Source organism: Gallus gallus, chromosome Z (assembly GCF_016699485.2).
Source record: "Gallus gallus isolate bGalGal1 chromosome Z, bGalGal1.mat.broiler.GRCg7b, whole genome shotgun sequence".
In the NCBI taxonomy this organism is placed as follows: Eukaryota; Metazoa; Chordata; class Aves; order Galliformes; family Phasianidae; genus Gallus; species Gallus gallus.
The window spans coordinates 8,361,042-8,385,402 of NC_052572.1; the positions used below are offsets into that span (position 1 = coordinate 8,361,042).

Sequence of the window (24,361 nt, forward strand, 5' to 3'; positions counted from 1 at the left end):
CTGGAGTAGCTGTGGGCCGGGTAACCTGCGCTGCACTTCTCCTACAAGTGCTAATTTCTAGTTGCCTTTGCCTTTCTGCCTTGTGCTGCAGTTATCCGTGTTTGCTCGGATTTACTTCAGAGCCCGTGGATCTGAGGGCTTCTCCGTGGTGCCCCGGGGCTGCAGAAGGGGCAGGATCTCTGCCTGTCTATTTTAGGTGTGTAAATGGTCTTCACTGTTCTGATAGCTCAGTTCCTTTCTGCCCTGATGGTCTATGTCTTCCCAGATGAGGCTGGGCAACCCTGCCTAAATTATTACTGATGAAAAAGCCAAGCCTGCCTGCCAAGGGACTTGCAGAAGACAACATGTATCCAGAGCTGCATTAATCTCAGATCCCATAGGGCGGTGCTGGCAACAAAAGGCTGTATTCCTGTAATTCCCATTGAGGGAGAAGTGTCTCTGGAGTCTTGTTTTTCAGAGAGGTTATTCAGAGTTGAGTGTTGCTTCTCCAGGCCAGTACCCCATCACCGTGTATGCATTTTGGAGAGCTCCTAACTACTCCAAGCCATCTTCTGCTCCTGCCAAGAGCAGAAAACTCAGCTGTCTGCCCTCACTGGCTAATATCTAGTTCACGAGCTGTCACAGGCAGCTTTGAAAACTGAGTCTTCTTTTGGTTTCATTTAAGAACTGCTAATTACATAGATTGAGTGTTATACACATGTGATATCACCATCAGTGCTCTCAGATGACAATATCATTTAAAATGAGTGGTTTTCATGCAGATGAGCAAGTACAGGGTCACAGAGTTAGAACAACAAGGGGTAAGAAGAGAGAAATAGATGAGCAGCCCCGTATTTAGATTGTTTTGTGTCTGTCATGAAACGGGACTTGAAAATATTCTTCTGCCTTGACGTACACTCTGAAAAAAGAAAACTTGTGAGACAGCTGCAGAAGTTCACCTCAGGAGCTCTGACATGGGATGTGGAATGCTTTCACCAACCAGAGACCAGCAGGAGGGAGGAGGTACCACTCCAGCATACGATACTGGGGGTACCTGTTCTGAAATGTTGCACTCAGCTACGAACAATTCAGTCTTCACTATGGACACTCAAAAAAGCTTCAGAGGAGCGCCACAGTATGACTTACGTTTGGAAACTACCTTACAGTGAAATACTTACACATCTCAACTTACTCAGCTTAGTTATTAAAGAGTAAGGTAACTAAATAGTGACTTTCTTGTTATCTGCTAGTTACTTGAAGGGAAAGGAAGGAGATGTCTTACAGAACAGAACTCTTTTTATCTTGCTTTTTCATCTAGAATGGAATCGAGCAAATGGAATTCAGAGATCTCAGAAAACTGGAGATGAATGGATTTTTTTTTAATAGGAGAAGTAATTAAGCATAGGGACATGGGCTGAATTATTTCATCACAACCATCTCTTCTGGCCTTAGAGTTTACGAATCTGCATAGGGCTCATTCCATCATTAATTCTAGTGATACGTAAGTTACTTTGTAAGCTCCTCAGTTTAGATAGCTTGTCATTATTTGTAGGGCAGAATGGTACAAAGAAATTGCATAGGGCTCCATTAAAGGTTTTTTCTTCTAAGGCTTTTCTGTCGTTTGTTCTGGAGATGAAAGATGATCATTTTTCAACAGTGGGGATCGGTAAAAACCTGAAGGAAATCTGTCTAATGTAATGTTTCATTAGAGCTGAAACTTGTGAGACACTGAAACTGTTCCTCACTTACCTTTTGGTTTTGCCACTCCACAACAAAAATATGTACTGTTCAGTATAGTATTTCTCCCTACTAATCTGCAACTTGGGGAATGAAGTCATAGTTTTCGATTCTTAACTTCATGCTTTATAGTGTTTGGCAGGCTACTAAACCATCAGAATATACCCAGGAATATCTGGATTTTAACCTCCACGGACTCGTATCATAGACTACCTTATGCTGTGATTCCATCAGGAACACTTAAGAAAAATGGTCATTGAAAAATAAGTACAGACCAAATTCTGAGGTTTTGAAAACTTCTAGCAGTGTATCAGTTCACATGTCTTCAGCGACTTCTTTCACTTCTGTTTTGCTGGCTATAAGATAGGAAGGACATGAAATTTCCTGTGTGGAGAACTGGAGGTTTGCTTTGTGCACAGAGCACCCTTATTTTTTCAACAGTATTACAGTGGATTCAGGTCATAGTTAAATTTTAGGAATTAATTGCTGTTGGAGTCTCACCTGCCATAAAAGGCAGGCAGCAGGTATAGCTCAAAGTGCTACTGACAACTTGTTCAGCCCTGAATTATTCTCATCAGATACCTATGGGTATAAGAGAACTGACTGGAGATCTACTTCCAAATAGGATTCATTAGCATTTTCCAGCTCCTCTCGTCACATGGTGCCTGAGGAGATGTTTTGCAGCACTGCACAGGAGGTATCTGTAGAGGGACAATATCACTTGTTCTTATTGTTTGGTGAGTGCATAAAAGAGAAGCCAGCACAGTGGATTCTCAAGGTGCTTGTACTGTGAATGCCACACTGTGTGCCAAGGATCACAGAAACACAGAATCACAGAATGTCAGGGATTGGAAGGGACCTCAAAAGATCATCCAGTCCAATCCCCCTACTGGAGCAGGAACACCACCTGTCTACTTCCTAGCTGCTGTGTGGTCCCAGGCCTTCTCCTTAGCTGCAGAGTTTGGAGGGAAGCTGGTCTGCCCAGCAGTAGTCTGGCTGGTGGGGACAGGAGGTAATGGGCAGCTGAACTCGCCTTTAATTCCCACTGTGAATCAATGGTCTCGTAGTTTGGTTTGATTTACATAATGCTTGGCTTCCCAGAGTGGAAGTGTACAAAGTTGGTTGTCACTAGAAAAAGGTGGAAGTTTCTTCTTAGGTATATAAGTATTCGATGGGAAGCAACAATAAGTGGATCCAGACTCTTCTTCGTGGCACAGAGGAAGAGGGCAACAGCAAACTAAGACAGAGAAAAGTTCATTTAAACATAAGACAGAACTTCTTGTCTGGGGGATTGGTTGAATAGTGAAACAGTGTACCTAAGAATGCTGTGGAGAAATCTCCATGAGGATAATCAAAACCTGACTTGACACATTCCTGGGCAACATGCTGTAGTTGGCCCTGCTGTAAGCATAGAACAGATGCCTCCTTCCAGCCTCAGCTATTCAGTGGTTATATGGTTCTTCTGTTTTTTCTCACCTTATTCCCATCATATCTAAATGTGAACTAAAAGTTGGCCCACAGTTTGCACGGGTGTTTGATGCTTTCTTTATGTGAGCCTTTCTGCCAGTTCCATTCTCTTTTAACAAGTGATGTTCAGAAATTGCACTCCCCTTGCTATAACTTTCTTTTTTTCCCTTGCTTTTGTTACCTGGTCAAAGGATTAAAAGCTTTTTATTTGTTGCCATTTACACTGTGGGCTGATTTATTTCTGTTTTAACTCAGTTTTTCAGAAAACGAATTGTTTTGCTCAGAAATCTGCATTTAGTAGTTCCTAAAAAACACTCATACGCTTATACTGATCACCAATTAAATTCTTCACAGATCCGCTTGAGATGTACCGTATTTCGTGCACTAAAAATAAAAGCAAGCCAAAAAGAAATAAGTTACTGTGAGAAGAATGGAATAGCTGGCCTATATTCCAGGCATGTACAAACAATAGTGCTGAAAGATGCTGTCCAGATTTAAACAGTAGCTGTCTTCTGCACGGGATAGTGGGAGAAGGACCTTTAGGGACCTGGGAGATGTTCAACGACAGATTAATAAGGATTGAGACAGGACTCTGGAAAAAATATCCCTTTATCAGTGCCTTGTTTTTATACACTTTTATAAGTATCTGATGTCAGCTGCTGCTGAGGATGGGACGGGGACAGGTGTCTGAACTACAATGGCTGCTCTCGTATTCACTGTTACTGAAAGTGCATGCCTGTACAAAACAGGCTACGTGTTGACCTGTGCGTACATCTCTGCTGCTTCTGTGCTCCTCGGTGAAACCTAAGACTTCTGCCAAATGTCTTCAGAAAATTCCTCTGAGCTGCGGTATCATTTCTAATTGCCAGCTCTGAGGTCTAGGCTGTACACGTCTGTCTCATCAGGCATCTGTCTGCTTTCAAGAGGCTGCAGCACCGTCATAAAACTCTAACGTGTCTGTCCTTTAATTATAGAACACATAAGCATCTCCTGCAGTGCGTGCACCCCCCTCATTGCCCATCAGGCCAGGAGTGCTGATCTGCCAGCAGCCTGGCTTGTTTGCAGTAACAGCAGGCTGGTGTGATTATCGAAAAGCGGAATATCGGTAGAGGTCTGTTTGTTGTGTGATCCGGGGGATTTCTGAATGATGTGTGCCTCCTCAGAGCCTCCTGCCGCTAACAAAGCGCTTCGCCACTTGATGGCACTCTTAAATATTTAGTGGGTTGCGAACGCCATAAAATATGCCCATTTTTTTTTTCTGAACAGGGTTAGAGGATGTAGAGCCTCGTGTATTAAATAATAAAACACTATAAAGTCTGCAGCTTAAGCTGACCAAAACAAGAAAGGCAGGAGCAAGAGTTGAGTCAGTTGCGCCGGTGGCTGCCAGCTGTGCGCCAGCTGGTTCAGCACTGGTGTGACTTCCCAGCTCTGGAGTGCTCTGCACAGATGAGTGTCCTGTTGGGTGTTGGGGTTGGGGATGTCCTTCATCACCTGGCTTCTGAGTTACGTGAGACTGTTAACATGTCTGTCTGAGGGTCATGAATGTATTCCTGTAAACAGTAGGAGTGTTATTCTTGACACTGCTGATAGAACTTAAATAGCCCCCCATCCGTTATCCTTTTCTTCCCTCTTCTGTGGTGTATATCCTCAGGAGTGCTGTAAGAAGTATGGAGAGGAAAGAGCTAAGACTACATTAGCTGGTCCAGAATACAAATCTCCCAGTTTCTGCTCTTCACTGTATGGATTCTCTCTCCCTTTTATTTGAGTATCTTCAGAGTGTATGTTAGCATTCATAACAATAGGTTGCACAATTACTATTTACATTGCAAAACCAAATCTGCTAAGCCTACAGTGCAAAGCTCTTTCTGATCAGTATGAGAAAAGTCTGGCACTACTTACAGCTCTATGAATTCAGCCCAGCTGTGTACTCCTTTTCTTTCCAATGCTCACCTGCTCTCCTTCATGTGAACCAGAGGAGAGCTGAGCTGCAAGTCAAATACTCCTGTTGCTCTGAGGAAGGCACAGTATCTTTTCATCCTATTTTCCACTGTTCTTGTCTGCCTCTGAGACTGTTGTAGCATGCAGCAACAAACAGTGCCTTACTTGCACTTGTTTGCACAGGTGTTTCCAAATCTCTATTTTTTGTTGTACCAGTTGACTGCCGTGTCTCTTGTATTTCTTTGCTGAACTGTGTTTTAGAGTAAGATGCAAGCATGCATGACAGCTTATTTCCATACAGGCTATTTGTATCTATCAGTCTGGGTTTCTGGAGCCTGTGTCTTGATTCTGACATGTGTGGAGCCCATAGCAGTAATTATGACTGTGGCATGGCCTCAGGTCATGTATAAATTACAGCCTGCCTTGTTGCCTGTCAATTTTGTCTTTTCTAAAATTTCCAAAAGACTTTAAAATCCTGTTTTTTCTCTCTCCAGTTGGAACTGCAAGTTCCGGGCTTCCCAAACAGAGCCACAACTAATAACATTAACTTGATCAGGAGTACCAGGGGTTAGTCCAGCAGTTGGTGGAAGATGTCAGGCAGAATACTAAATGTGAGATTCCAACATCTGAATCAGCACAAACCGAAGTGGTCTGCAATTGGCCAGTGCTGGACTGAGGGGATTGCCCCAGGCTTGCAGCACTTGCTGCTGACCAGAGGGCATCTGCTTATCCCCGGAGTTGAGAAATGCTCACTGAGCTCAGCACAGCACAGGTGGTCTTAGCAGCAGGATGCAATTTCCACTGACAGATGGCAGAAAATAAATACTGGTGGAGTTATCAGCTCAGACAGCATCTCAGAGGGGATGCTGTTGAGATCAGTGAAGGCCCTGGAGCCAGGCTTCATTTTTGTTGGTCCTCAAGATGGAAATACAAACTCACAACAGAAGGAATGTGTGACTGATGAAAAGACAGGTGGAGTTGCAAATGCTAGGAATAGGGCTGTCAAACAGTGATTAATTTTGTGGTCAACGGGAGTTACTCAAACCAAATGCATTTTAATGCATCCAAATATAACATTCTACCTCTCTAAACAAGGAGGAGTGCTGTATCTTGGAAGGCAGGAACTCCAAAAAAAAAAAGTAGGCTTTTGTGGACAAGCAATAAATTTGAGTTTCCAGTGTGAGATTTTGGCAAGGAGGGTGGACGTGATCTTGGAGTGCAAACAAGGAGGCCTGAGTGGCAGCAGAGAGATGATTTAAGCATTAGTGAGGCTGATACTGGAATACTGCGTTTGGTTCTGGAGCCAATATTTTTCAAAGAATGCATAAAAAGCAGCAGATAGCTCAGGAAGAGCCCCAAGCTGTTTCAAGAGGTGGAGAAGTTGCTTTAAAGGTGGTGAGAGAACAACAAATCCAGTTGAAATCCAGGCTGCGTGTGGATTTTGTCTGACCTGAGCACAAGTCTCAGCCATGTGAGGCACTCTACATCAGTGGAAAATTTCTTAATATTCTTCAATTCTCCTCATAACTGAGAAGCAGCTTTCTCTTTGCAGCTCTGAAGGCAGCACCTTTGACTGGTATGGCAAAACTTGTGATGGTCCCCAGCTCTTTGCTGAGCTCTGTGCAAATCTGGTGAAAATAAATCAAATTTTTGACTTCAGTTGTCAAATACATGCTAAGAGCTGGCTTGCATTCAGTTTTAAGTAACTTAGTGAAGAGAAATGCCAGATATGAAAGAACTCCTTCATCCAACCAAGATAAGCAGAGTAAGAATTAGCAGTGACAAGATGGACAAGTCCAATAAGGAGTTAGGTGTGACTTTTTAATCGCTTCACATTACTATGCATTCAAACTATAAAATGATGTGTCTTCTCTTTATCTCAAGATCTTCAAGTGAAGAATGCAGGTGCAGCCAAAAACAAGTTACAGAGTTCAAAACGGGATATACGTGTAGCATTTGTGAGCTGTGAAATAGAAAAGGCCTACAAATTAAGCTACAAATTAAGGAATTCTCAAAACATTTTCTTTTCTGAGAAGGGACTGATTGGGTTGTTTGGTGTACGTTGAATTTTCCCTGCCCACAGTGAGTTTCATAGCCGCGTCCACAGAGATCAAGGTTTGTATCAAAACAGCAATGTACTTGAGTATTGGTGGCCATTATAAGGAGCATAAACAGAATGAACATCACTGATTCCAGTTTAAATCTCTCAGAGATCCTGGGCTGAGGCAACCTTGAGCAGAGCCCTGTGAAGTCCTGGTTCTACTCCCAGTTCTTCTAGCTTGCTGTAGTGTCCTGGGCAGTCCCTCCATTCACCTTTCTCTTTCCCTTGCCTATGAGAAGTAGTCCTGCAGATACTTAAAGGACTCTGAAGTGCTATAAAGCTTCCAGTTATTATTGTTAGTCCTCATCAGCTGTTGAAAACGCATTCAACACATACTCAGATTCTCTGAGCTCCACAGAAAGATTTGTTCTTTCCTGATTTTTCTGAAGTATTGGCATACAGTGATGCTCGACTTGCCAGCCATTTCCCTTCTTACAAGCATGCCCATTCTGCAACTGCAGAGAAGTGTGGAGTTGGCAGAGTTATTTAAGTGAGTGAGGAGAGAGTCTTGCTGAAGCAGCACAAGCTCACCCAGTGTGTTTTGCAGCAGGGTAGATGAACCTGTGCTCAGTGCCACACTGCACAGGTTTTGCCCACTGATAGAAGAAAAATGTATTGAGAATTCATTAATTTGTGACTTGCTCAGTCATCTGTGCTGTGCAGGTTGTAGCATGGGCATACGCTTAGACTATGCACAGGGTTTTATAAAACTGAGCAATAATAATAATTTACTTGGGGACATCGGGTGGACTGCAGATAACATTTTTTGTCCTCTACCATTTAAACAGTTGAAAGGCAAGTAAGCAGCTGAGTCGCTTCTTTGGGTACCAAAACTTTTGTCATTGAAACTGATCTCCACTCCCTGGAGGATATCGCATAGCTGGGTGAAAAGCACAGCCAGCCATGGCACTTGGCTTCTCCGAAATCCAGCCCTAAATGAGAGAGTCCCAGCCAGCAAGCCCATCAGAGTGTGGGCATGTCTAGGAAAGGAATGTAGATGTGCTTCTGCAGCTGTGATGCTCAGAAACAAGCAGCTGTTCGCAGTCGTTCTTCTCTGTCTTGCTTCTTTTTATAGATGGGCAGATTTTAAGCAATGGTGTTTCCTTTTAGCGTGGTGATTTCTTGGTACAGGCTGTATCTGTGAGTCAGCTGGTGGTCTTGATTTATAAAAAGACATGTGTCTTAGGATTTAAGATAGAAGGCTGTAGTGTTTGGGGTTTTAAGCCCTCCAGAGATAAAATAATTTGCAAGTTTAAGACACAAGAAACCATAGCGTCGCCTTCTTCTGTAGTAAAAAATCTCTACTTAGACTCATGACCATTGAAGATTTTCAATTCTAAATATTGGTGAATACAGGATTGACCCCAAGTACTGTAACTGGCACTACTCTCCAGCTGTTGTGTTGAGCTTCCAGGTTTGGCCAATAAGCATTTTGTAAGAAGTGGAGGTGAAACATGCATGGCTCATGAGTTTTTTGGTGATCCAAAGGGAAAGATGAGAAAGAAATAATTCTGTCCAACAAATGGAATACCTTGATCTGATACTGAACACACAGTGGTGCTTTTAAATTCAGTCAAGGAAAACTGTAAATGAAAAAATCTGTTAACACGGACACTTTGTAAACATCAGAACAAAAGATTTATATGCATGAGCCATTGGGTGATAGCAGAGTGATATTCCAAGGTACTGTTCTCCCTCTAAATCAGTATTTTTCTGAAAAGGCTTTGGGTTGAATCTGCCCAACTATATATGCAAATGCAGATGAATATTTTAGATAGCAGTAACAGTTGGTTTGAAACCTATTTCTGATTGCATGTGATACTTACAGGCTCAGTTCTCCTGGTTGAGACCAGTAATGATGCTGTTTGCATCTGTCATTAGCAAAGCTTCTCTTCCAAGAAGGACTTGTTATGTGTCAGGCTCTGATATGTAACCTCTGCTCAGTTGAACACTGAAGATCCTCATCACATACAGCTCTTCCTCATTACAGCAAGAGTCTGTTCACTTTCCTCTTTTTGCTGCACTGCTTTCCGTCTTCCTGTAAAGTGGAATACAACTCCTGCTGGCATGCTTGTCAGAATAACTGTCTAGTATCTCTGGTGTCTCCAACCCGTGTATCTCAGAAAAAGAGCCACATTTCAAGTTTCACTTTATGGGTCTGCAAAAGGCAGATGCTTTAACCTCTTCCAATGAGTGCTGGTGTATCCATGCAGTGCAGAGCAGCACAGTGCAGCTGCTTCTGATCTGAAGTTGCTTTTGACTCTAGCAGGGGTGCAGCAGCCACTGCTAGTTCTTGAGTATGCACCCTTTGCTTCACTGTGTTCTTGTCTCAGTAAGCTGCCTGCGTCCTCAGTGGTGGCCTGGACAACATTCATTCAAATCTCTGATGGGCTGAATAGCCCTCTGAAGGTGTGTCCCTCTGCTCTCTGCACAAAGAACATGGGGAACAGCCATTCAAGACCCCTTGATTCAGTACTAACAGATAGAAAACGAATGTGCATCATGGAGTTTTTGGAAATATACCTGGTTGCTCAGCAGACCCCAGGAGAAATAAGGGCACAAATCAGCTTGAGTTCAAAGGCTGTCCAACAGATTTGACTTACTAGTCCATTTAATGTGAGTTACTCCTGGTAGGTCATCTTCACAGCCTTCTGGGTGTCTTTGTTGCTAAGGAGGGGAGGGATTCATCCTTCTCAGGACTGGACCTCAACCTAATACCAGTTCAGTGACATTACTTGGCAAAGATAAGTCTGTGAATTCTGAGGACAGGGAAAATCTCTGAAGGTAAAAACAAGCTTGCTTCCTTTTCATCTAAAATTCTAGGAATAAGTTTCTCTCTCTTCCAAAAAAGTATGTTAATAATACTACTTGTGGTCAAAAACATTTAAAGTGATGCTAGTTTTGGAATCTTGCCTTTCTGCAAAATAAGGAAACCTTTTTCCCCTGCCTGGCCTCTACAGGCCCCTCCCTGTACAGAGGGACCCATGAAAAGTAGTGCAGCATACTTGGAAAGTGGGAATATTTCCACCATCAAAACACAAAGCAGAACCAGTAGTTTTACTGATGTCTGAGTTGCTTTACTAACTCTTTGGATATGCTATGTGGGCATGATAAATTTGAGGTCAGCAGTGCCTGTACCTACCTGTATGTTGATTTGGGTTCAGTCTCCTGACAAGGAAAGTACTCTGAAGTTAGTGTTATCACTGCGGCACACATTTACCAAGTCCTTATCCTACAGGGTTGTCAAAATGTTAGGCAAGGCAAGAAGGACTGTTCTGAAAATAGGATGTGTAGTGTGTACCTACAGCACAGAGAACAGTGAATTTGTTTCCCATATACTATCTATCAGAGGGCATTTGACCATAAAAAAAAAAAAAAAAAAGGTTTGTAGAGGTGGCTAGGATGCCCTGAGAGAGAGCACTTGGTTGATAGATTAGGAAAGCTCCTCTTCTGCTTCTGAAGAGCTTATCTACATCAACAGCTTCTCTTCCCTGTTAGATGAATTTAGAAATTGGTTTTCAGGCAAGCAAAAAACCTGAGAGTTGTAGAGGACAGTCAGGACAGAATAGAAAAAGAAAACAAAAGGAAGACGGTCCTTTTGAGAATAGAAGAGAGAATTTCAGGCAGTGCAGAGGGGAGGTAAAAGTAGGCAGAAAAGGAAAAAATGGAAAGACTTATCTAGAGAGAGCTTCTGTGCCACACAAAGAGATGTTGGACATAAGCTGAAAATAAAGGTGCAGAGACTTGTGCATTGTACAGTTTTGTGTATCAGCAGTAGATATGATGCTTTACACATACTCCAATGAAGTGCTCTTAAAGAAACTGGGGAGATTTAGATTGCTAAAGGGCAGTGAAGTACTGGCACAGGTTGCCCAGAGAGGAGATGGATGCCTTATCCCTGGAGTCACCCAAGGTCAGGCTGGAGGGGCTCTGAGTACCTGATGGAGCTGTGGGTGCCACTGCTCATTGCAGGAGAGTTGGACCAGGTGACTTTTAAAGGTCCCTCCCAACTCAAATGAGAGTATAATTCTAAGAAAGGGTGGAAGTGTTAACATCACATATTGCCAATGCAGAATTTGAAATATATCTATCCTTGATTCTGCCTGAGTGTGTGCAGTGTTAATGAAATTCAAGTCAACAAAAAGAATTGTCCAGGACATTGAAATGCGCTTTTCGTACAAGGCCTCTCAAATTTCCATCCTGGAAAGAAAAGCTGCTAGAACACTAGTTTCTCTGCATACACACATTGTCCCTACATCCCTAACATATCAATGGAGGAAAGGATGTTCAGATGCAGGCACCCCAACACGATAATTTGGTCCCACCACCAATGTCTTTCCCATTACCTTGCATGCAGGTTGGTTTGGGGCACAGGTGAGTGCTGTCAGATCATATATCTCAATAGCAGAGAATCTTAGAAATGGACTTAACAGCAAAATTCTTTCCTGTTCAGATGACTTCATGAAGCAAAGCCAGGGCATGCTTGTGCTCTACACTATGAAGAACCCCACCTTCCCAGAGTATGTCTTCAGCAGTGAGAGTGGCATCATGTGCCTGGATATCCATAATGACCACCCCCACCTCATGGCAGTAGGTTTCTATGACGGCAACGTGGCCATCTACAACTTTAAGAAGGCAACTTCCCAGCCAAGCTACAAGAGCAGTGCTAAGTCAGGAAAGCATACAGATCCAGTGTGGCAGGTGAGTGTGTTTTTTCCCTGAATTGAACTTTTAACTGAGCTGAGTTGAGGCACAGCAGGAAAATATGCTGTATGGGCAGAAGTGTTGGTTTAATTCATGCATTAGTGTTTGATACTTAAGTTGTATTTAAAGCTAACTTTGAAATGCACAGGAAGGCAAAGAAATTGCTTGAATCCTTGGTCCTCGATAGACACCGAACATGTGTGCAAAATTTTGCTTACAGAATTATTTATCCTCACTTTTCATTATTGCAAATTATTTACATATGGGGAGAAGCCAAACACCTCTGAATATACCAGCATACAATGCTTTCTATGTTCCAAATACAAAATCAAATGGCAGTAAGTAACAAGAACCATCTAAAACACATACATCAGCCTTAAAAAAGACTTGTCTTGAGCACAACAAACCCAAGAACAGCTGTGTGTGGAACTGACTGTCACTGAGATTCAAAACATAACACCCTGTGGTTGATCGAGAAGTTTTTTAGTGAACTAAGCATTACAATATTCAGGTAATGCTCTTAAAGTTATGCCTTTTAAAATGCCTCCATAGCATCTGTCACAAAGAGGCTCCAGAGAGACAATATTGTAAAGGACTGGAGTGAATATATTGCTACACCCAGTTAGCTTTGTAGGTATGTCTACAGTGTATTCTGAGTTAAGACTGGAGCACTGAAAGGAATATATGATTCTGATCTTGTTCATAGCAGTAGAAGTGTGGCAGCACAGACTTTAGCATATTTAGTCTGCATGGGCCTTCTGAGGTGTAGTTGTGCATGTTTTGGTCTAGACTACAGGTGTTGCTGACACCTGATTTAGGCTTTGCTGCCTAATGCAGACATACCTGTATGCACATGGTCAGTATTTGTTGTACTCTGTCACATAATGCATGATTTGTCCCCCAACCATAGGTCCTTGTCATTTCATCTTTCAATAAAAAATAAACAAAATCAAGGCATCCCAGTAAGGCTTGCAGGTAAATGTGGGACCTGCTAAAAGCAATAGTGGTGCTTGTTATAAACAGATAGGTGATGCGAAAGTAACATGTTGGAAGACATCTAAATTTTGTATTTGCTGCCTGTCTGGACAAAGCTTTTCTTCTAGCAAACATTTTCAGCTCTTCTTACAGGTTTATGTGATACCCCAAGATTGGATTGTTCTCATTGTACAGTGTGTCATACTTACACATACACAGAATCTACCTTTGTAGATGCACACCCCCAAAGGCAGAAAACTCCAAGCTTCTCCAATTGCCATTCAGGCTTCCAGTAAAAAAATAATAATAAAATCAAAGTAGTAAATCCTACATGCAGCTTTCCATGACCTTGCTGCAGCATGCTAGAGGTGGTCATGGTTGTTACTGCACTTTAGAGATGCCAGAATCACGGATCAGTGTACCCTAGATAATACAGGGAAAGACAGAGTATGCTTAAGTTGGCCTCATTCATGCAGAACAGCAGCAGCTACATGCAGCAGTAGATGCAGTCTGTGAGGGGCTTTTAGAAGTTTTAGCTTTATGTGTACTGCCTGACAGCTCAGAGGTGAAGAAAACTATTAGGCACTCCAGGGAGATAGCTCTGCAAAGGAAACTAACCATATAATGGATATGGATAGAGGTAAGTATGAGTAGCCTGAAGTTCCCATTTGTTTTATTTCCGGAGGTTGAGTGCTGAGAATTATTATCTTTTTATTTTTTCTCTACAGTAAAGTACCTGTATTTTTAGTAAACGTTAGAGTGTCTGGCTTACCTTGCTGTGAAATGAGTGCGCAAAGTTAGTAATAAGGTGATAGCACAGCAATCAGGAAAAGAGCTTGTACATATCGTTGGAACGATCTGAGCTGTAGCAATTCGTCAATATTAGGCAAAAGGTTTATAAAGAGTTTTCTCTCCTTTTGTTGGGAGAAAATTGGTCCTGGAGGATGATTTGTTATGTTGAGACACTGGATTGTTATTTCTCATCTAACATTTAATGGTTCTAGAAAGTGATATCTTGTTTCTCAGATTTGGCTCAAAGAAGAGGCTCTGTTCTACCCACACCAATACCCTAACCAGTCTAAAGCCTACTCTGTGTCTAGACCATCCTCTGCAGTGCTCACTGATGTAGAGACTGCAAGCCCATGACTACAAAGACTAATTAGAAAAGTAACAAAATTCTCCTGAGCAATTAAGAACCTTTGTTCTCTGGACTGCCTGGCTCCATCCTTTTGAAATAGTGCATTGCTTTTGCAATGAAAGAAAAATAGGAAGTAAGTAAAACAGCCTGACAGCTCTTTTCTTTAGTCATTTCATCTTCAGTAATTTAGTAGTATATCAGTAAGTTTGGATTAAAAAAAGCCAATTTAACATAACCCATTATTAAGATAAAAATTAATCTAATATAAAATTTCTAATTTTGTTACCTATTAGTGAGGTCATCTGTCTGATGGTGACTTCCATATTTTTAAAGATCATAACAGTGGTTTCTTCTGGATTTGGCAAATGTCTTCTTTGTATTAAGTTGTACTGCAATATAAAAGAAGGAAAATTCTGGCTTGTTTTAAAGAAGATATTTCTCACTCTTTACTACCAATTAAGTTCCAAAGTCAGAACACTGAAGAAAGACAGTAAAGGAATAAACAATTACAAAGACGTGCAAATGTCTATGCATACAGTGCAGTGTGGCTAACACAGTCACCAAAGCTTTAGCTTTTATGGGAACATAAAATTAGAAATGATCTTGCAGATCAGTGAGGTCAGGCCTCTGCCTAAAAGCTGTCATATCCTGGGAAGCTGTGCCAAACATGCCTTGTTCTGCTGGGCAAAAGTTTCTGTGGGGTTAGACTGAACCCCATTTTAATTGAAATAATGCTCTGAACAAGCAGCACGTGCCTCACACCCATCATCTCCATCACCTAGAAAGCATGCCCCTAGATAGGGTATCTCCTTCATTCAGCCAGTGGCTCAATCACAGGGCTTGGCTTTGGATGTTATCTAGGGTGGCCAAAGCAGTACAACTCGACTAGACTTTGGCATGCAGAACCCACGAGAGCAATCTCCTCCGGGCAGAAGAATCAACCTGCTGGGAAGAGGCTCTCAGCATAGAGATCCCCTCCTGTTGTCAGCCTTTGAGCTTTGTTTTCACTCCTTAACTTTAAAAAAAGAAAGGCTTTTTGTTTTTTTCTTTACAGCTTTAAAGAGTGCTTTTCTTCTTACTCCTCATCCTTTGAATATTTGAAATATTTTAGGTTTGAAGCATTTGGAAGCTGAAGCAGTTCAGGAACTTCAGGATTGGGTGATAAAGTATTTGCTGTGTCAAAGTTCTTCTGCTGTTCAGTTTCCCTCTTAAAGCACATCTTATTCAACAGATCTGTTTCCACCATGTGCTTCTGGTCCACTTTCACATAGGACTTTATTTCTGCTTGCTTCTGGGATTAGCACATTGCCAGCACTGCTGCAGGGGATTGACATTTTTTTCCCACCTTGTTTTTCCAGTCGGTATTACTGACCGAACTCTCAGTGCAAAGCATTGACCCTAAGGTCTGTGAAGGGTATATTTATTTTGGCTGTGCTTAGATCAAGTCTCAGCTGTGGCAGGCTGACCTGTGTGCACAGCTTGGTTTGGGATTGCTATGGAGAGATCATTGATCAGAAAAACAACTTGGTTCATCGTGCACGTACTGTGTCAGATCAAGCCTGCCGTGGCGCTGGCACCATGGAGCTTCAGATGGCATCCTGAAAGAATTGTTTTCTGCATTCTGCTTGTACATGGGAGGAGAAAGGGCTGGCTGCTGCCTGCTGGCTCTTCGTCAAATGCTGTTCAGGTTAAATGTGATGCTCGTGGTTAGGACAAAATGGGCAAGGCAGCACAGTAGTAGCCTGCGAACTCCCGAAGGGAACCTGAGTGAATGCCAGCTTGCATATTGGTTTACCAGTTGAATTTATGGAATTCTGTCTCAAATGTAAAGTATATAAAACACACCTGAGACCAACTGCATGAAGTTCAACAAGAGTGACTGCTGGATTCTGCACCTGGGAAGGGGCAGCCCTGGCTGTAGGTACAGTCTGGGGGATGAGGGGCTGGAGAGTAGCACCCATAAAGGGAGGAAGGGTCTGGAGTGCAAGGTGTGTGCAGGGCAGCTGAGACCCTGGGTGTGCTGGGCCCAGAGCAGAGGAGCTGAGGGGAGGCGTCATGGCGGCTGCAGCTCCTCACAGGGAGCGGAGGGCAGTGCTGAGCTCTGCTCTGTGACAGCGACACGGCCCGAGGGAACGGCGTGGAGCTGTGCCAGGGGAGGGCTGGGGGGTAGGGAAAGGATCTGCCCCAGAGGGCATGGAACAGCCTGCCCAGCACAGCGGGCACGGCTGGAGCTCCAGGAGTGTTTTGTCAGTGCTCTCAGATCCAGCATTTGAGTTTGGGTGGTCCTGTATGGAGCCAGGAGTTGGAGGTGTTGATCCTTACAGGTCCCTCAGAATATTTGGTGATTCTGAGACTCTCTCACTGGAGTTTGCTCCGTAACTTTGTAATTGATTGATCTCCATCTCTGCGTTCTGCGGTAATAAATCCTTAAATAACTGCAGTGAATCATAGCAGTCCATGAAGCTACCGCAGGCTCACCTGGCGAGGTTTTGGCTTGCTGAAGGAAGTAAATGAGATCAGTTGCAGAGCTCCTTTAAAGCCAGTATGGCTTGCCGTTCTCCATGCTGCTGGGCACAGCTTCACTTGCACACAAAAAAGGCCTCTCTAGGAAGCAGATTCTATTTGTTGCACTTAGAAGAAAAAGCATTTTGTTCATAATCCACTGTCACACCAGCACATTGCTTCATTTCTGATGATGGCCAGTCTCCTAAATCTGTCATCTGCAGTCAGACAAACAGCTTTTGTGGCTTGCTTTGCTTCTGAGATGTTACTGCTTCACATAATATTTTGTTCCTTTGGCTTCAGGCTAACAAAGAGTTTGTTGCAAAGAAAATAAGAAGAAGAGGCAGAAGGTTGTTATCAAGGTCAGAATAAAGATCAGCTGTCTTAGAACAGGCTCTATTCTTCTGCTGTCACTTTCACTTCTAAGAAGCACAAACTCGGTGTTTGTTGTGGGCAGCGCCATGGTAAAACCTTATTCAGCTCCATGAGGATACTGTTAGGGGAAAACTTCAATGGAGAAACAGAAATTTGGAGAAGGGAGAGCAACAGAGACCTTAGACCAGGAAGTCTGTGCAGGAGATAGGGACGAGGAGAAGCAGGATGTCTTGTCATGAGAGCTAGCAAGTGGGAGAATGTAGGGGATAATGGAGAAGAAACCTGATGGCAAGGGTCATTTAACACTAAACTTCTAGGATAATGCAAACAAACTGCATTTTGTACTGGGTCAGTTCAGTGTCTGCACCTGCAGCTTTCTCCTACTTTTCTTCTGCTGCCAGCCTTGCCTTGCATTCCTGGCCCAACACAAGCAGGACAAGTCATGCTAACCTCTTATGTCCCAAGAGTAAAGGAGGCCTCTGTAGCCTCACATGAGAGTGGCGGCTTGACTTCAGTCACTGAGTGCATGCACAGAAGTATGGAGGTGTGAGAAGGGTGTCCATGGGCCAACCAGGGGGTTCTGGGGGCCCCGTGTCTGTCAGAGGCTCCCTTGCAGGGGCAGACCTTAGCTGCACCTCTGCTCCCAACAGTTAACTCAAATACCAGGGGCAGGCTGGGATTGCCATTTGCTTGCTGTAGAAGATGGTAAAGAACAGCTGTTTTCTGGTCATTGTTAGACCTGGGAGAACTCCCTGCAGTCATGATTTTACTGTAAGAAATCTTGTTCCTACACAGATAGTTTTCAGTGCTCTTCAGGGAATGCTCTGATGGGCCATGGGAGTCTGTCCTGAAGTTTTAGACTCATTTAGAGTGATGGTGAAGGTAGTGGAAACTGCAAGGCAATGCTGTGGTAGAAATGCTAGATAAAATCTTTCACATCATGTTTATACCTTGTTGCAATCCTTTTTGACACTTCATGAGGCACTCTCAGGTTAGAAAAGGTAATGCCCAAATGCTTCCTCCTAAGTATCTTTGACAATAATAGAACAAGTCCTTCATTTTTTAATTTCAATGTTATATGTTTTGAGATGATATCAGACTGTATCTGCTAGAGATTTAGCTTCTTTAACTGCTTTTTTTAAACTGTGCCTTGAGTAGGGATTCTTGCAGGTTAGAAATTCTCTTGAAAAGCATTGCAGTCATGTAACATTTGTCTGAAAAGAATTTTTTTCCACTTTGATGCTGCTTTTCCCTCTGTACTTCATACAGATGCTGAACTTATTTTCTTTCTTTTGCTCTGACCGCTGCTTGCTAAAAAGATTCTTCTTTAGAGCTGTGTTGTTCTTCTCTCTCCCCATCCTTTTACTCAAGATCCAGATCTCTTCGCTGTGGATTGCCAAGTTGTTTATTTCTTTTCAGTAACAGCAAGCAAAGTATATGTAATTTGCTTTGTGCATCAGTTGTACTGGTGCACTCAAATCTTCACTCATTAAACATAAAGGCAGTTCTTGGGATGCTGGAAAATGTTAGCCTGAGGCTTCAAAGGTCAGAGAAGTTGTGATGCATTTGTTTGGTTCCTTGGATCTTTGAATCTCCCTCTGCTGCTTTACAGCCATCACAGACGTTAACTAAATATTTAAGAGAAATCGAGAAGCTATGTTGGATCTCTGTGGAAAAAACGTGGCCTTGTAAAGTACGACTGCTGATAGAAGGATTTTCAAACTAGTTGTAGAAAGCATGCGTGGGTCTTATCAACACTGACACAGCCTGCAAAACAACAGAAGTACTTGTGTGAGGAAGATGATGTAGAGGTAAGGGAGGGGTAAGGGTAGAGCAGGCTGAGCAGGTATGGTGAGGTCTGCAGGGAGCAGGGGCTGCCTCAGCTCTCACCGCTCTCATACTGCAGTGAGCACCCCAACTTGGTGTCCTCATGGACAGAGCCCCAGCCCTACAATGATGAGCACCTTCTGTCAGGCACTTTGCAGATGCTGTCTCTGATTTAGCAGCGTCAGACAGCTTGGGGATTTGGATGCAAGCCTGCCTGCCATGTGCTCTCCCTGCACAAGGAGTGGGGAACTTCTTATTTTGTCTGTAAATTGAATATCTTGCCCAGTGAGCACAGTCAAAATTGAAACCAGGAGCTGTGAATTCCAATTGGTTAAAATCCCCAAGTTTTCTGGCCTCTGGCACCCATCATTCAGCTGTGTGCTGTCTGACATGGGAACACCACCACTGACAGGACAAACAGGAGAGAGTCTGATGGCTGGGTCATTGCTCCTCAGCTGCTGGTGTACCAGACTAATAAATGCAGAGAGGAATGCTGTGAGGGGAATAAGCAAGCAGATCCCTGGTACAGAGCAGAGCAACCAACTCCCAGCAGGAGGAAAACAAACTGAAAGTAGGGCCAGCCCTTATCCAGTGCTATTTATAGCTGAACTCTGCTTCCTCCAGATAAATCTGAGGCTGTGAAGCATGAGCAATGCACAAGCCCCAGGCTGGGCCTTTGCCCTGCATCAGCGTCACTTCCACGCCATGCTCTCAGCTCAGCTTGGTGCTGAGTCCCTCTATCACTGAGTATACTCTTTGCTAGAGCTTTCTCTATCCCCCTTCTGCATCCCACATTCATGTGTGGTGTCTGAAGGCACTGTGGTACAGTGGGTCTGATTCTTTGCTACTGTAAGCTGATCTTGCACCCCTAGGTTCATGGGTGTCCAAAACACGGTGCACGGGGCTGTGATTTCCAGGATGATGGCATAAAGGTGGAAGGCAGTTGGTCCAGCTGTGGGGGAGAAGTGTTTTTCCAAAGAGGAGTGTTTATGGGGTTAAATAAGATGTGGGAGATTGTTTTACAAGGAGTCCTCAGTGCTGGTAAACATATCTGAAAGTTTTCTCTCAGCTATCAAGGAGCTTTCAAGTACTATAACGGAAAAAAACAACCACCACCAACAAGAAGGCTTTCAGTAAAGCTTAGTTCTTGCTATTGCCTCTAGCAAGATCTGTTTCATCAGATAAGCCTGTTGTTTGCTTGTACCTGTGAAAAAGCCTCAGCCAACCTTACACCCATGGTGCAGGTGACTGATGGTCTCTGGGAGCACCCAGACACACCTGTGCTGTGCCTTCCTTTCCAGGGTGCTTTGAGATGTTGAGGAATTCTTCCTCCCAGTTCTTTGCTTGGCAGTCCTGCCAGACTGGCTCAGGTGATGCCCAACTTCTTTGTAGGTGAAGAGGCCACCTTCATTTCAGTACCTGCCTACTGTTTTCATGTCTGTGAGCCACTCTGACCATTGTGATTGGCATATTTATTACCAGGAAAGCTGTGTCACACAAAGTGACAGTAGGTAGAGTTAAGAGACAGCCAATTAAATCCCTATTCTGCTTCAGGCAGGGAGTACCATAGGCCAAAATTGCTCACTGCAAATGCGAGAGAAATGAAGGAAGCCCAAATGAGACTGAAGGGTATTGGGATCTTTGAACATTTTTACATTCATCAGCTGTCTAAACCATTTTCTCTCTAATACAATCAGTACACCCAGATTTTAAATATTACTCACCTTTAGGAAGAGGTAGTAACTACAAACCTTATCTCTTTAACAGCTTATATCATGGGGACAAGTTTGCTTCCAAGGCACTCTGATCTGATCCACTCTGTCCTGTTGCATAATTTTACAGCAAAGCATTGACATATTTTTCTACAATGGAAAGAAGAGCACCAAGGACTCTCCTCTGCTTAGCAGCTCCCATATCTCTAGATTGCTGTCGTAGCCAAAACATTTGCATTTAAAAGAAAATCCAGATTCTGAGATAGGAACATTCTTCGCTGGATTTATTTTTAAATGTTTATTTATATGTATGTAAATCAAAGTAATTTTTATTTATATCTTTCCATCAGCTTCTACTTACACTCAAAAGACTTGTCTGCTGTACAAAGCAGTCTCATCTACTGCAGTGGATGAAGCAGTCACAGTGTGGTTGAACTTGATGTGCAGTACACTCGTGAGAAGTGAGACTGAATTTAGAATCAGAGCGAGCCTTCATTTCTGGAAAAAGGAGATTGTTCCTGAATCACAGGAATGAGAACTGGCAGAGCCCTTGAGAGTGTCCTCTTCTTCTGGTAATGGCGTCACAGATAATACAGTATCATTCCTGAAGTGCTTTCTTTGAAATGAGTTAGTCTGGCCATCTTCACCAGTAATGACGGACTGAAGCCATTATCTGGAAAGTCTTAGATGTAACATGCCTCCCAATCCATTTGAAAAAGATTTCTGTAATCCCCCTGCCCAGTATCCCTTTGCTGACTCCTGCACCATCCCCTGATCCTCTTCTGCACTACTGCCACTTAGCCAGAAATTCCCTCATCTCCACTTGTTTATGTGCTTTCTTCTTCCCGTGTTCCTCTGTACTTGTCTTTATTAAATTTAATCTTATGGTTTTCAGTCTGTGTCTCTAGTTTGTCAAGATACCTTTGAGTTCTGATAATAACAGAAACCTTTGTCTCCCAACCATGTCATCTGCAAATATTCTGTGTATTTTGCCATCCACGATGCAACTTAGTAATGAAAATACTGAATAGAACCGGACCTGGGACAGTCCCTTGTGGGAACCACCTACTGCTGTTCTCTCAGGTGGTCAGGAAGTCACTGATCATTACTCTTGCAGATTCGTTTTTTCAGTCACTCATCCACTTCATAGTAATTACATCTAGACTTAATTTTCTCAGCTTGCTCCTAAAACATCACAGGGAGTATGCCAAAAGCCTTACTAAATTAAAGGTAAATCACATCTGCTCCTTACCTCTAATCCTGTAGACCCATTACCCTGTCAGAAAGGGAAATCAATTTTGTTTGAGAAGATCTTTCCTTGACAAGCCCATACTCACTGCTCCCTATCTTCTTGTACTATGGATGCATACTGATGACTTAATACTTTGCTTCAGCTCTCAGGGTTCTGAGGTGGGCTGACAGGTCCACAGTCTTTTAACATAATCTTTCAAGACATCTTTTGTTTCGGGTTTCTGGGGACATTTTGGCCCTGTTCCTATCCCGCAGGACCTCTCCTAGTTTCCATAGATAATTATGTATGCTTCAGAGATTGTTTCACCTGCTCCTTAAGCACCTTAGGGTGAATATCATCTGGTCTTACTCAGTTGGGTATGTCTGTCTTAGCATTAATTTTGTTAAGTATCTAGTCACAATATATTTTTGTATGTCAGTGAAACAAGGAGGGCTTTACTTGTGGTTTTTGGTGGCATCTGCCTTACTCTTTGTAAATGACAAACATGGTCTTACAGTTAAAGGCTCGGATGAATGTTCCTGGGATATCTGATTTAGGCTCTTGGCAGACACTGGTCTCCTGGCTCAGAAAGTCACATCCCTCGTGGAAGAGTCTCCAGCTTCTTCCCCACACAGACATCTCAGGCAGCAGCAGAAAGGTATTATTAGTGATGCTGCACTCTTGACAGTTGCTTTCTTGAAGTTTCTGGGTATGCAAAGACTCTTGAGCCTGAAAGTGGCAGCCCAACTTTCCCCATTCAGCAGGCGTGATTCCTCCTCTTGGGAGCCGCTGCTTCTCTTTAATTGCACCTGGATTCACCCATCTGCTCTGCTTTTACCAGCACCATGTCTAAAGCTCAGGAATGGGGATGATGTTTTTACTGCAAGGCTTCTGAGAACAAAATCAAGAGCTAATGTATTTTGTGGTAATGTTGACAAAAACTGTTATTTTGTCACATTCTTGCTAAATGTACCGCAGCAGAAATGCTTCCCACTGTAATAGTCTAGAATGGTAAAAAGCCTGGATACAGACCAGTCATCCCTTTGGCCGAATGTGCACCACAGGGCAGGAGCCCATTATGGCGTACCCAGACACCCGGGCTCCAAGATGGGCAAGCTGGCCACCTCACTGTTCTGATCTTCCTCACTGAGAGACTGACTGGAGCCTACCATGGCTGCTTCCTTCCTGCCTGGTGTATTTACATTGAGCAGGAAGCTGAGACCCACAAGAAGCCATGGCATAACCAGATCTTCTCCTGACATAGCGTTATCCTATGGTCAAAGTACACTCTGGACCCAGGAGCAGCTTTTTGCATGTCAAAAACATTGACTGGGCTCCTTTGACCTAAATCTTGGCGTAAGCAGTCTGCATGACATTATCACAGCTCGTTAAAATTGCCATTTTTGTTGCAAGCTGAGGTGAGTCATCTGAATTTAGCTCACTCTTTGCCTTTATCCTAACTAACCGTGGCAAGGAAATCTTTTGTCTTCCTTTCCATCTCCACACAGGACTGCTGCTGCTTCCGCTGCCAAAGTTAGCAGGGCTCCAGACACTGCCCTGCTCCTCACTTCTAAAGCTTTCTCTGTCTGTCTCTTGGTATGCATAAAGACTAACACTGGAGTTACTTTGCATGTGAGTGAAGTAACCTGTGTTTTCTAGGTCAGGCATTTTGTAGGGTATCTTGTGACCAGTTTCAGGAGAGCAGCCTTGTTTCTTGCATGCTTTCCTCCAGGTGCCTGGCCTTTGCTTCACTTTTAATAGGTGGCAAGAGATTCTCAGTGAGGCAGCAAGGCCTGTGTATGGGGCCAGGCTGGGAAGTCTGGTAAGCAGTAAATGAAGAATAGCTGGCAATGCTTTGATGGAGGGCACACGGGGAGTTTCTGACAGAGGTGCTACTTTGTCTTAGCAGCAAGGAAGGACAAACTATTTGCTCCAACAAAACCAAAAGTCAGCGTACTTAGGATCAGCTGGTGGTCAGAGGGGACTTCCACCACAGCACATCCCTCAGTTGGACAGCAGAGGCGAGTGATACAGGGAGGGAAATAAAAAATAAAGACAGTTTGTCATTAACAGGAGGAGATTGTGAAAGATTTCTTCTCTGCTGGTAATGAGCTGATGTTTCTGGATGCCATTCTGTTGAGAGTCACTAGCAGGAACCAACAAGAAACACATTTGTAGGTGATGCTGGGAGGAAATGAGAACTGCTTCCTGGCTCAAATTAAAGGTTGCTGTAGAGGAATCCAAGGGGTGTTCACACGAGAACACAAGAGAGATCAGCCTGGCTCCAGAAGGTGTGACCTACAGAGCAATTTATTGCAGATCAGCCCGCAGCAGGCTGCTGTGGAAGCCTGAAAATAGGGTAACAGCAAAATGGAAGAAGTCTCTTCTATACAGACCAAATGTGGCATGAAGACAAAGGAAGTTAAAGGTACAAAATGAGCTGTGCTTATCCAGGATCATGAAAAGGAAAAGATGATATTTGGGAAGTGTATTGGAAGTTGGAACAAAGAATATAGGTTAATTACTAAAGCCAGCTTTCAGCTAGCACTGAGTAGAATGGAGAAGAATGCATTATTTGATGCTGTCTTGTTTAATCTTGAGTTAAGTGTATAAGAATGACTGCTTAATATGATTAATGTAAAAAGGGAGTGAAAGCACAGTTCAGAATAGCGAAG

General features: G+C 43.3%; 1 protein-coding gene across 3 annotated transcripts in view; it reads left to right on the top strand.

Moving 5' to 3' along the window:
- DNAI1 (dynein axonemal intermediate chain 1) overlaps positions 1–24,361 on the top strand; it is a 135,036-nt gene that overhangs the window by 53,602 nt on the left and 57,073 nt on the right. For all 3 annotated transcript variants that reach the window (XM_003642965.6, XM_015277448.4, XM_040656597.2), the window contains exon 13: positions 11,676–11,923. In XM_003642965.6, the coding sequence (XP_003643013.1) occupies positions 11,676–11,923 (248 nt within the window). The remainder of the gene's footprint in view (positions 1–11,675; positions 11,924–24,361) is intronic.